The sequence below is a fragment of the Pseudophryne corroboree genome, chromosome 2, assembly GCF_028390025.1.
Source record: "Pseudophryne corroboree isolate aPseCor3 chromosome 2, aPseCor3.hap2, whole genome shotgun sequence".
Taxonomy (NCBI): domain Eukaryota; kingdom Metazoa; phylum Chordata; class Amphibia; order Anura; family Myobatrachidae; genus Pseudophryne; species Pseudophryne corroboree.
In genome coordinates this window covers 234,128,842-234,143,387 of record NC_086445.1, presented here as the reverse complement: position 1 = coordinate 234,143,387, position 14,546 = coordinate 234,128,842, and the positions used below count along the sequence as shown (strand labels likewise).

Here is a 14,546-nt window from a genome sequence, read left to right as displayed (position 1 = left end):
CTGGTGGACACTGTCAGCAGACTGCTAAACTAGTATGAAGAAAAAAAAAGCCACCACAGGTATACAATGTAGATGGATGGATAGTATAGTATTATATTACTTATGGACGACGAGTGCACTGATGACACAGAGGTAGGTACAGCCGTGGCCTACCGTACTGCTATTTATATATATAATATACTGTATAATAATAATAACGGACCTGGTGGACACTGTCAGCAGACTGCTAAACTAGTATGAAGGAAAAAAAAAGCCACCACAGGTATACAATGTAGATGGATGGATAGTATAGTATTATATTACTTATGGACGACGAGTGCACTGACGACACAGAGGTAGGTACAGCCGTGGCCTACCGTACTGCTATATATATATATATAATATACTGTATAATAATAATAATGGACCTGGTGGACACTGTCAGCAGACTGCTAAACTAGTATGAAGAAAAAAAAAGCCACCACAGGTATACAATGTAGATGGATGGATACTATAGTATAGTATTATATTACTTATGGACGACGAGTGCACTGACGACACAGAGGTAGGTACAGCCGTGGCCTACCTTACTGCTATATATATATATATAATATACTGTATAATAATAATAACGGACCTGGTGGACACTGTCAGCAGACTGCTAAACTAGTATGAAGAAAAAAAAAGCCACCACAGGTATACAATGTAGATGGATGGATAGTATAGTATTATATTACTTATGGACGACGAGTGCACTGACGACACAGAGGTAGGTACAGCCGTGGCCTACCGTACGGCTTATATATATAATGTACTGTATAATAATAATAACGGACCTGGTGGACACTGTCAGCAGACTGCTAAACTAGTATGAAGGAAAAAAAAGCCACCACAGGTATACAATGTAGATGGATGGATACTATAGTATAGTATTATATTACTTATGGACGACGAGTGCACTGACGACACAGAGGTAGGTACAGCCGTGGCCTACCGTACTGCTATATATATATATATATATAATATACTGTATAATAATAATAACGGACCTGGTGGACACTGTCAGCAGACTGCTAAACTAGTATGAAGAAAAAAAAAGCCACCACAGGTATACAATGTAGATGGATGGATAGTATAGTATTATATTACTTATGGACGACGAGTGCACTGACGACACAGAGGTAGGTACAGCCGTGGCCTACCGTACGGCTTATATATATAATATACTGTATAATAATAATAATAATAACGGACCTGGTGGACTCTGTCAGCAGACTGCTAAACTAGTATGAAGAAAAAAAAAGCCACCACAGGTATACAATGTAGATGGATGGATACTATAGTATAGTGTTATATTACTTATGGACGGCGAGTGCACTGACGACACAGAGGTAGGTACAGCCGTGGCCTACCGTACTGCTTATATATATAATATACTGTATAGTAATAATAACGGACCTGGTGGACACTGTCAGCAGACTGCTAAACTAGTATGAAGAAAAAAAAAGCCACCACAGGTATACAATGTAGATGGATGGATATAGTATAGTATTATATTACTTATGGACGACGAGTGCACTGACGACACAGAGGTAGGTACAGCCGTGGCCTACCGTACTGCTATATATATATATATATATAATATACTGTATAATAATAATAACGGACCTGGTGGACACTGTCAGCAGACTGCTAAACTAGTATGAAGAAAAAAAAAAGCAACCACAGGTATACAATGTAGATGGATGGATAGTATAGTATTATATTACTTATGGACGACGAGTGCACTGACGACACAGAGGTAGGTACAGCCGTGGCCTACCGTACTGCTTATATATATAATATACTGTATAATAATAATAATGGACCTGGTGGACACTGTCAGCAGACTGCTAAACTAGTATGAAGAAAAAAAAAGCCACCACAGGTATACAATGTAGATGGATGGATAGTATAGTATTATATTACTTATGGACGACGAGTGCACTGACGACACAGAGGTAGGAACAGCCGTGGCCTACAGTACTGCTATATATATATATATAATAAATAATATACTGTATAATAATAACGGACCTGGTGGACACTGTCAGCAGACTGCTAAACTAGTATGAAGAAAAAAAAAGCCACCACAGGAGTGTTTTTCAGGCAGACAAACGTATACTGGACTGGTGGTCACTGTCAGCAAAACTGTGCACTGTACTCCTGCTATAACTGCTCCCCAGTCCCCACAATTAGGCAGTGTGAGCAGTGCACTCAGCACAGATATATGCAGCAGTGCAGCACACTGAGTGAGCACAGATATGGTGGAGCGTTTTTTTTCAGGCAGAGAAACAACGGATTAAACTCACTGGTGGTATAATCAAAACCCTGCACTGTACTCCCTAACAGCTGCTCACCGTCCCCAATCCTCCCCACAATTATAACTAAGTCACTCAGTCTTTACTCTTTTCTACTATAACGGAGAGGACGCCAGCCACGTCCTCTCCCTATCAATCTCAATGCACGTGTGAAAATGGCGGCGACGCGCGGCTCCTTATATAGAATCCGAATCTCGCGAGAATCCGACAGCGGGATGATGACGTTCGGGCGCGCTCGGGTTAACCGAGCAAGGCGGGAGGATCCGAGTCGCTCGGACCCGTGAAAAAAAAGGTGAAGTTCGGGCGGGTTAGCACCTAACTTGGATCTGAAAACAAGGCAAGACTTCATCATCCCGCTGTTGGATCTCGCATGTTTTGGATTCTATAGTCCCGGTGATCTGCGCCATCTTCACTTCGGACTTGGAGAGTGCACAGTAAGGACGTGTTCCTTCTGTGCTGCAGGGACGTGCAGTCAGGGGAGGCAAGGGAGGCAGCTCCCCTGCCATAAATGATTAGAATAATATAAAGAAGATACTTATGACACATATTCTGTGTCCTAAGTATCTTCTTTAAATTATTCTAATTATTTTAATACATTTAATTAGATTGGGAGGCACCGATAGCAGTGCCTCCCGTAGATACTGGGAACGGGGATAGAGCGGGGGGCGGGCTAGACTCTGTGCTGAAAAAGCCCATTGAAAATAGCAGGGAAAGCGGCACTAGTATAAGTGCCTCGATGACAGGGACACCATGCCCTGTCAGCGAGGCAGATGTGATTGGACAGCGGATCCAGTGCTGGATCCGCTGGTCCAATCACCCATAGGCATCGGAGGGACAAGACGGATGAAAATATTTACGGCACCTCTTCTACCTCCCCTCGCTGCTGCTGGTGGCCGGGAAGCCCGACAGTAGCTGCAGCCAGTGTAATTTAGTATGTTCGCCGCAGCAGCCGCCTCTGTTACACAGCACTGAAAGCGAGAGGCTTGCTGCTGCCATGTAGGGGGAGCAGCTCCTCTCAGTTGGCTCTCATGGTGCGGCCGCAGCGTAAGGAGTGAAATGTGGATGGTAGCGGCGCCGGCACTGTCTTCACTCCCCACAGCCCTACAGCAGTATATCCCCAGGGGCGAGCGGGGTGGCGGTATTCAGGTGTTCAGTTATAATAATATTGTGCTCCTTGACCTGCGTGAGTGCAGGGGGTGGGGGGGGGGGGGGTTTGATGGTGCCCTTGCTAAATATTAAATGATGCTTCTTTATGGATGGGGGTGAGGTCGTGTTAGCCACCAGTTAGCATTTTATTTTATAACAGACGCCTCTCCTCATTTTTATTCCCCCTGTACGAAGCAAATGAGGAGGACAGGCGTATGTTGTAAAATAAAATAACAGACGCCTCTCTTTATGCATCTGGGTTCTAGTCCCAAAACCCCACCAGCACCCAGATGCATATGTTAATTATTATAATAATAGTACCAACATGCGTGCAGGCTCCTCTCACACCATCCAGGATCTAACACCCCCACCCCGGACTGCCCCCCCCCCCCCCCTCTCCTCCTTCCACGGACTGTGCCTCCTACAGTTAGGTGACTCCACCACCCGGTCTTTGCCCACCATCCCCGACGTATTGCTGTCTGCACATGGGTGACTCGGCCGGGACCCCATCCAAGCTGTGGCACATGCCTGGGCGTCTAGCAGGAGAAACGACTCGCCCTCCACACAGAGACCACCAGGTATCTGCTTTCCCCTGTATCTCACAGCTCTGAGTGCTCAGTCTTTCTGCTGCTGATAAACCTGTCTCTCTCACCATGTCTCTCTCTTTTGCCATGTCTCTCTCTCTTACCATGTCGCTCTCGCCATGTTTCTCTCTCTCTTGCTATCTCTCTCTCGCTATGTCTCTCTCGCTCTCGCCATGTCTCTCTCGCTGTCACCATGTCTCTCTCACTCTCGCCATGTCTCTCTCACTCTCGCCATGTCTCTCTCACTCTCGCCATGTCTCTCTCACTCTCGCCATGTCTCTCTCACTCTCGCCATGTCTCTCTCACTCTTGCCATGTCTCTCTCACCATGTCTCTGTCCCTCTCACCATGTCACTATGTCTCTCTCACCTTGTCTCTCTCACCATGTTTCTCTCACCATATCTTTCTCTCTCACCATGTCTCTCTCTTTCACTATGTCTCTCCCTCTCGTAATTCCTCTCTCTTGTCATGTGTTTCTATCTCACTCTCTCACCATGTATCTCTCTCCCTCCCTATGCCTTTCTTTCTCTACCTCCCTTCCCATGTGTCTCCCTCCCCCGATGTCTTTTTCTCTTCCTCCCTTTCCATGTCTCTCTCTCTCCCTCCCCACATCTATCTTTCTCCCTTCCCATCTCTCTCTCTCTCTTTCCCCCCTGCTCTGGTTCTGTGTGCTCTCTCGCTCTGTTGCTCATATATATACACAAGTTGGTAGAAAGGCTGCACTCAATAGGGACAGGAACAGCAGCGGAAAATGAAGAGACTAAGCCCTTAGATCAAGTTAACGTTTCAGTTGTGTTTAACTTTAGTCAGAACCCCGAAAGTTAAATACAACTGAAACGTTAACTTGATCTAAGGGCTTAGTCTCTTCATTTTCCGCTGCTGTTCCTGTCCCTATTGAGTGCTGCCTTTTTACCAACTTTTACATTTGCATCCAGCACGAGAAGGCACCGGGACGATCATGAAGGAGGTTTGAGTGCCGGTAGTATGGAAACCCCCCTTTTAAAATCCTGCATTTGCCCCTGGTCCCCCGTCCTCCCACTGGGGGCAGAGCCAAGTGCAGCTGCGCGGTGATCCCCTCGCGGGCTCGCTGTGCTTTGGGCCCGGTGGCGAGCTTTGCTTTGCTCCCCACACTATTATATTCCCCCTCAGGTGGTGGCGTGGACCACCACCCACGTAAGAATACAGGCCTTTGGTCGGGATTTCAACAGCATTTCCCCTGCTGTTGGGATTCCAGTGTCGGTATTTCGACCGACGGGATCCTATCGTTCGGGAAATTAACTGCATCCACTCAGACGATGCAGCATTTTTCCCCATTTAGATTGCAGGCCGGACTCCAACGTGTGAGGGCCTCTGGGAGGGGGTAATTCTGAGTTGATCGCAGCAGCAAGTTTGTTAGCAATTGGGCAAAACCATGTGCACTGCAGGGGGGGCACACTCCATTCACCCCCCATCCTATATTCTGGACCTGAGGATGAGGCTTCACTTGGTGCCTCCCCAGCCATTGACCTCACAGCACGTCACTGCTGTGCTGTATTCTGTGCTGTAATCGTATAGGCATGTTAGGGAAGGGGGGCAGGAGAGGGCAGAGGGATTGCAGCAGAAGAGTTGAGTTAACCTGGGGTGCTGCTTGTGTAGGTGTGCTGTGACTATCACTATGTTAGGGCTCTGCATAGTAGACAGTGCACACTATAACATACTGTGGCTGTGTATAGGACCAGGTGTTGTTCTATGTCTATAAGGGACTGTGTACTACCGTACACTACTGCTAAATGGGGGTCATTCCGAGTTGTTCGATCGCTAGCAGATTTTAGCAGCATTGCACACGCTAGGCCACCGCCCTCTGGGAGTGTATCTTAGCTTAGCAGAATAGCGAACGAAAGATTAGCAGAATTGCGAATAGAAAATTCTTAGCAGTTTCTGAGTAGCTCCAGACCTACTCACAGATTGCGATCAGCTCAGGCCGTTTTGTTCCTGGTTTGACGTCACAAACACGCACTGCATTCGGCCAGCCACTCCCCCATTTCTCCAGACAGTCCCGCGTTTTTCCTGGCACGCCTGCATTTTTCCGCACACTCCCAGAAAACGGCCAGTTTCCGCCCAGAAACACCCACTTCCTGTCAATCACACTCCGAGCACTTCAACGATGAAAATTCTTTGTTCGGACGTGAGTAAATCTACTAAGTTTTGTGCTAAAATACTTACCGCATGCGCACTGCGTACCATGCGCATGTGCATTTTTGCCTTAATCGCTCCGTTGCAAAAATCGTCAACGAGCGAACAACTCGGAATGACCCCCTATATCCTCTGTATGTGATCCAAAGCAAAAAATATATAGCTATTGGTGCGTCACTCAGTGACAACTACCAGTACTGCTGTACACTACTGCTATCTATCTGTGTGTGATCCAAAGCAAAAAATATATTTTTATTGGTGCGTCACTCTGACTACTAGTACAGTGGCTGCCATGCACTACTGCTATATATTCTCTGTGTGTGATCCAAAGCAAAAAATTTATTTCTGTTGATGCGTCAGTTGGTGCGATGGAATTCACCCAAGGGTTCTCATGGAGCTACACTCCGAATTAGCAAGACCCCTATATTTGACTGTCATTGACTCACGTACATCAGGCATGGTTCCCAAAGATTGGCGTATAGCAAAAGTAGTGCCGATATTCAAAAAGGGAAGTAAATCTGAACCGGGTAACTATAGACCAGCTTATCTTGCATCTATAGTGGGAAAAGTACTGGAAGGTATTTTAAGGTATAGTATACAGAAGTTCCCAGAAGCGAATAAGGTTATTAATAGGAACCAACATGGATTTGTGAAGGACAGATCATGTCAGACAAACTTATTAGGCTTTTATGAAACAGCGTGAACTTGGATCAGGGTAAGGAGGTGGATGTAATCTTTTTAAACTTTGCTAAAGCTTTTGACACAGTATCGCATATGAGACTTATCTATGGGTTAGTAATTGGCTTATCTATGGGTTAGTAATTGGTTAGATAATAGGGAGCAGTGGTAAATGGAACTTTTTCAAATTGGACTGAAGTACTTGGTGTGCCACAAGGGTCTGTACTTGGACCACTATTGTTCAATATTTTCTTAAATGATCTAGCAGTAGGTCTAGAGAGCAAGGTGTCAAATTTTGCAGATGACACCAAATTATGTAAGGTTATAAATTCGGTGGGGGATGCTGAGTCTCTTCAGAATTATTTATTTCAACTGGAAGCATGAGCAGCAAAATGGAGAATGAGGATCAATACAGAGAAGTGTAAGGTTATGCACTTTGGTAGCAAGGAAAAAAATACCACCTACACACTAAATGGGGTAAAATTAGGGCATTCTGTACTGGAAAAAGACTTAGGTGTTCACATACATAACAAACTTAGCAGAAGTTCCCAAAGTAGGGTTTCAGCAAAAAAAGCAAACAAGGTATTAGCGTGCATAAAGCGGGGAATTGATGCAAGGGATGAGAATGTTATACTCCCACTATATAAATCCCTAGTGAAGCCACATCTTGAATACTGTGCACAATTCTGGGCACCATACTTCAAAAAGGATATCCTGGAACTAGACAAGGTTCAGAGGTGATCGACCAAACTGATTAAGGGGATGGAGACACTGGAATACGAGGAAAAGCTTGCTAGCCTAGGAATGTTCACATTGGAAAAGAGGAGATTAAGAGGGGACATGATTAACATTTACAAATATATAAGGGGACAATATACAGAGCTTGCGGAGGATCTGTTTTTTATAAGATCGACACAGAGGACACATAGTCACATGCTTAGGTTAGAGGAGAGGAGATTTCACATACAGAGCCGAAAAGGTTTCTTTACAGTACGGACAATACGTGTTTGGAATTCTCTGCCTGAGAGAGTAGTAATGGCAGATTCGGTCAATACTTTTAAGAATGTGCTAGATAAATTCCTAATGGATAAGGATATACAGGGTTATGGTTGGTAGATCACACACTATAGTTAACAAAAGAGGAATAACGACAACGGCCGACATTCACAACAGATAATATTAACCCTAAAAATAATACAGCGTAGGAGTCCAAAAATAGGTTGAACTCGATGGACAAATTGTCTTTTTTCAACCTCAGAAACTATGTTACTATGTTAATCAGTGACAACTACCAGTACTGTCGCACACTACTGCTATATATCTGTGTGTGATCCAAAGTCAAAAATATATTTCTGTTATGTATTTGAAAGGGGTGATCTGTCCGTCCATCCAGCAGCTTCGCCCCAGTGTAAAATTAAAATAATTAAAGCTAAAAACAAAAAGCCTAAAATTATAATTAGAGAAAAATACATCTATTTTTTTGTTTGTGCTGTACCCCAGTGTACTATACAATTTTTATTCTATATCTTCATAAGTACTTTGACATTGCCGATCAGAACGCATTATATTATTTCCTACTCATAAACGCATTGTGCGATGCTGTCAGTATAGTGAACCGCAGTGTGTAATTATTATATACATTTCTGATTCATTTGTGCGACACTGTAACCGCCGGTGTGTGATATAAAAAAAATACTTCTACATATTTTTGACTAATTTGTGCAACACTGTAACCGCAGTGTGTGATATAAAAAATAATATATATATATTTTGATTTTAATTAATATTTTGTGTTGTGTCATCCTAGTATGGGAGATGAGGGATAGCAGCTGCTCCAATCATCTAGGGGGGTTCTGTCAGTCCACCCAAAATAAAAGACATCTTTTTTTTTCTATATTTTGTGCTGTATCCTCTCAGAATACATCCAGGTGTGCTCCGTCCATTTCAGGGTGTGGTGTCTGTAGCTCATATTCTGATTATAACTTATTGTCCTATTTTCATGACTCTTCTTATCACCACAATAATTAATTCAAATTAATATTATTAATAATTATAAATTAGATACATGTAAAGTAAATTACTATAAATAAACTCTCCATACTCATATAGTGAACTTTCTGCATATCGAAGATATTTTTGAGGAAATGAAGAAGTTGATTCTTAATAAATTAAATAAATGAAATTAAAATAAATTGAAATTAAAATAAATTAAATAAATTAAATCTAAAATTCCGTCTTCTTTTAATCTTCTTTGCCTTAATCATCTGTGAACTGAAATCTTGAGCCTTGCCTAATGCGTCTTTTTTTAAATACGTTCTTTATTTTATATTTTGTCCTCACCCCTAGTTAAAATGAAAATAAGCATGTCTCCGTTTAACCATTTTTACACTGGCACCACGGGTAAAGTCTAGTTTTGCTGAATTTATGGTAATGTTACTGATAACTGAAAGCTGAAGGCCTTATTCAGGTCTGTTAGCAAACAAAAAAAGCACGCTAATGAGCAAAACCATGTTGCACTGCAGGTGGCACAGATACAGTATAACATGTGCGGAGAGAGTTAGATGTGGGTGGGGTGTGTTCAAACTGAAATCTAAATTACAGTGTAAAAATAAAGCAGCCAGTATTTACCCTGCACAGAAACAATATAACCCACCCAAATCTAAATCTCTCTGCACATGTTACATCTGCTCCACTTGCAGTGCAACATGGTTTTCCCTATTAGTGTGCTTGTTTGGTTTGCTAACAACTCTGAATAACCCCCATAGTTGGCAAATCAATGCACTTCTATGGCCAAACTACTGTACATAGCAGATTTCATGTGCACCTCTATAGGCAGCGAAGGAAAATCTGTGATGTATGTGGACATGAGTTGCCTGGGACAGTTCGAATGCCAGTAACTTGCAGCCATTATTTTTATCAGAATTTGCAAATTTCAGCAAAAGGCTACAACATACAGAATGTAATTGTGGGTGTGCATATAGGGTTTCTTGTGCATTGTCCAAGAGATTTATAATTAATAGTTGTTTAAGTATAAGTCAATTTTTCTAATAAATAAATGATAATATCTACATTTACCAACTTACATTGATCATAGTAGCGCTGGCCATAGCTGTCCTTCACTTCTGTAGAGAGATTTTCCCACAGGCGCCTTAAGTTTTTTTCATGACCGTCCATTGAGTTTGTCATCATAGTTTGAAATGTGCCTGGTTCTATGATGGAGACTTTTACCCCAAAGTCACGCATTTCCCTTCTGTAAGGAGAAATAAGCGATTACTATGAAAGCAGGATGAATGTCTAGGGATACAGACTGATATAGGTTTCCTTTTCTCTGCTGTACAAATCAGTTCTAATTCTTAGTTGCATGAATTTTAGCAAACTGTACTTGCGCAAAGCAAACTCACACATCTTCAGTCATTTCTCTCCATACATGACTCTGGGGTGTCAAGTGGGCAGCAGCTGGGCATAAGATTGGTAGAAAACTGTCTCATGAGTGTGTCATGGGGGTGTTGTTTGCATGTAGCCAGAGTTGAATCCTACTTTGAGTCATGCAAGTGGATATCTACTTCAGATGGTTCTTTTACACCCAGCAATGGGTAGTGATGACGCTGCATGGATGCAACTTGTATGCATGTAAGTTACATGTGTAGTCACATAGCTGCTTTCTGAATGCAGACAAATATGGATTGGCATGTGACTCAGAATCAGGCCCTTAATGCTACTTTTTCACAGTACTTGCAGTGTTCAAGCTAAATGAGCCAGTCCAACATGTGACCAAATAGGCAGAGCTCCATTACAGTGCTCACACTTGTGTAGGTGCATTGTGGGAAATATGCAAGTTGTTTTTCTATATGGAGTGTCAGGATCCATCATATGATCAGATCCCAGAATATGGTATCCTTCAAATTGCATGTGGTATCATTGTATTGTCTGTGTGGTAAATGTTATTTCTTGAACTGCATGCCATTCTGCAATTAACAGGTCTCCTCCGCTAGGTAGTAAAGGGACTGTTTATTATAACTTCAAGCAGTGCCGTAACTAGACATTTTAGCACTGTGTGCAAGAAACAGTATCAGTGCCCCCCCATATTAAAAATAGGGCCAGTGCGCGCTTTAGGCGAGAGCAAAAAATATGGGGCATCACTTCATGAGGAAGGGGCATGGCCACAAAATAATACCAATTCATATTACGCTGTGCAGTAGTCTCCATTATTCAAATTACGCCACACAGTAGTGCCACTTACACACATTACACCAGGTAGAGCCCCTTTTACACATTACGCCAGGTAGAGCCCGTCACGCATTACGCCAGGTAGAGCCCAATTTTACACATTACACCAGGTAGAGCCCCTATCACACATTACACCAGGTAGAGCCCAATTTTACACATTACGGCAGGCAGAGTCCCTGTTTACAAATTACGGCAGGTAGAGTCCCCTTTTACACAGTACAGCAGGTAGAGTCCCCTTTTACACAGTGAAGCAGGTGGAGTCCCCTTTTACATAGTATGGCAGGTAGAGTCACGAGAGAGAGAGAGAGAGAGAGAGAGAGGGAGAGAGAGAACAAAAGGTGGCAGATAGAGATACAGAGAGAGTGTGGTGGGAAGGAGACAGAGAGAGAGGGGTGGAAGGGGGAGAGAGGAGGGGGAGAGAGAGGTGGAAGAGGTATAGAGATGAGCGGCAGCAGCAGCTAGGCTCCAGTACCCGGAGCCTAGCCTGAGCAAATGGGTGAGAGCCACAGGTACCTATATAATGGTGGCAGGCAGTGCACACACCCGGCGGCAGCAGCGAATGGGGGTGAGGGGGATGCTGGAGCAGTGAGTGATCAAGAGAGGAGCCTGTGTGGGGAAGGGGGGCCAGGCGAGGGGCACAAATGGGGGTGATGGGGATGCTGGAGCAGTGAGGGAACGAGAGAGGAGCCTGTGTGGGGGAGGGAGGCTGGGGGGGCACAAATTGGGGTGAGGGGGATGCTGGAGTAGTGAGGGAATGAGAGAGGATTATGTGCGGGGGAGGGTGGCCGCAGAGTGCCGCGGGTGGGGGACTGGAGCAGTGAGGGAACAAGAAATTATCATGTGCGGGAGGTGGGGAGTGCGCTGCGGCTCTGCTGCCTGGGTGCGTTAGTAGATGAGCGGGCTGGACTTTGGAGGAGCTCTGAGCCTCTGTCCTCCAAGCTGGGGGTAACTGACAGGTGCTGGCGGGCTGCCAGTGCTGCCTGCCTGAATGGTGAGTGTCACGAGCTACTGGGGTCCTGATCACATGCTAAACTGCAGCAGGCAGGGAGGGTGGCGCCTTCTCCTCAGCTGCTGTGCTGGTGACAGGGGTGACGGTAGGCAGCGGTTCATCAGTGGCAGAGCCAGAGACAGCTGGAGACGGCGCAACGTGTGTAAGCTTGCACAGATAGAGAAGGGAGACTGACACTGCTGCTCAGCGCTGCCTGCTATTGTTTATCATTAGTGATGCATCTGGCAGAGGAGCCGGGATCAATGCTATGGTTATAAAATTTAGCTGGCAGTGCTGGTGCAGATGGCAGCCAATCGGGGTGTATGCGGATGGTGCGCCCAAAGCACAAGTGCGCTGTGTGCTAAGCACCATCCGCCCACACCTAGTTACGGCCCTGACCTCAAGTGGGCTAAGAGGTTATCACTCTCCCCAGGAGTGCATCTGACCAGGCCACTATCCTTCCTGAGGAGAGACCATAGATCTGTTCAGTAAGTACAAAAACGAGACCTCTGGGCTTCAAACAGCCATCCCAGGATTTTACCTCAAAGAGAATGGAATTTCTGTGTTCATGTGGGCTAACCCCCTTTCCCTAGCTCTTGCAAGACAACTAGGTGGAGGGAGTGTACGATCCCTAAATCCAGTGTCCAGCAATGAGCCGATTAAAACAAAAAGGGGGGAGGGAGGGAGGGAGGGAGGGAGTGCAGCTGAGGGTATAACTATCTCTACATCAATGCGTGTTGTTCATTTCTTGGGGGAAATCAGCTATTGTATGCTGGGAATGCACCATACCTCTTGACCTGTGAAATCCCCCAACAATACAAACACCTAAAATCTGTGATGTTCTGTGATTTTTATTTTTGTTTGAGTTTGTACTATAATTTGTATGTATTCTTAAAATATTCCTAATAAGCTTCGTAACACTTTTTGTAACTAAAACTCAGAAGTATTCTTGGAATTAAATTTAAAATTCTAGCTAGAATTTTGTGTTTCTTAAGACCCAAGACCTTGTGTGTCCCACGTTACTAATTTTTCTAAGTATTGCAGTGTGTGTGCAGGTAAGAGCAAAAGCTTACCTTGTGCTTCCACACTAATGTGACTTTTGCTGGTGGAGGCAACCATGTTTGTATAATCCCGTGTGTCCAAATTGACCCCCACATCACAGGCAGCGATTCTCAGATTGGCGTTTCTGGAGAAGTGACCGGCAGGTCCGTAACATGGAGCAAATGAGGTGTGGATCATTAGATCGACAGTGTCTAGGTCGACAATGTTTAGGTCGACCACTATAGGTCGACAGTCACTAGGTCGACAGGGTTGGAAGGTCGACAGGGTTTCTAGGTCGACATGTGCTAGGTCGACAGGTGAAAAGGTTGACATGAGGTTGTTTTTTTTGTCGTTTTCTTCGTAGAGTGACCGGGAACCCCAATTAGTGCACCGTGTCCGCTCGCCATGCCTCGGGCAAGGTGCCTCGCTTCGCTCGGCACAGATTACCGTTCCAATCGTAGTCCACATAGATCGTTAAGTATGAAAAATGTAAAAAAAAACCTCACGTCGACTCTTTGACCTGTCGACCTAGCACATGTCGAATTAGAAACCCTGTCGACCTTCCAACCCTGTCGACCTAGTGACTGTTGACCTATAGTGGTCGACCTAAACATTGTCGACCTAGACAGTGTCGATCTTCAGACTGGATCCCGAGCAAATGTACTTACTACTGTATAACCAACCTCCTAACACTGTAACACTTTATTTAGACATAAATGGTTTCTCACTTAACAAGAAGGGAACGTTGTAATCTTTATTATATGTCAAAAAGAAGAGCCAAAATATTTTTATTTTTGGGGCGGGCAAGATATAATTTTATTTTGGTGTCCATATGTAGAGTCTGTAAGCTTAAATGTATTGATCAATATATGAACTAAATCCCCATTGTTTGTTATGATTGCAGAGATTCTGTGATTGTGTGTACAGTATACACAGTATACACAGTATAACTTGTTCATGACAAAATACTGTATGAGCATACACAGACATGGCCAAAATATGGTCCAAGCATTCTGCCACTGTTACTGCTGTAAAGATGATATTCTCATTCTGTGGAGTGATACAGGAGGCATTCTTGCAAATGGTCACGGAGCTAAATGGTTTAGACAATCCCATTAAGTTTACGTGCAATGTACAGACCATAATTTTTGGATGCACCAATTTTTTGTTCCGGTAACACCCTAGGTACTACACTTTGCTGAAAGAGTGTACACCTCTCATACTATTAAAAATGCCTTTTTGAGATCACGCCATATCTTTAGAAATGGAGGTACAGTAGTCAGAAAATCTAATCCTTGAAAAACATACTGATAGTTGCCACAAAATGTAACATCAAAGCATTAGCCTTCTCCAGAGCCATGTGTAAGAACTG

The 14,546-nt window shown here is 44.1% G+C and overlaps 1 protein-coding gene across 1 annotated transcript in view; it reads right to left on the bottom strand.

The window, feature by feature from the left end:
- Positions 1–14,546, bottom strand: part of LOC135011479 (retinol dehydrogenase 7-like) — a 237,440-nt gene that overhangs the window by 18,551 nt on the left and 204,343 nt on the right. The window contains exon 4 of the mRNA XM_063952464.1: positions 10,002–10,168. Coding sequence (XP_063808534.1) covers positions 10,002–10,168 — 167 coding nt within the window. The remainder of the gene's footprint in view (positions 1–10,001; positions 10,169–14,546) is intronic.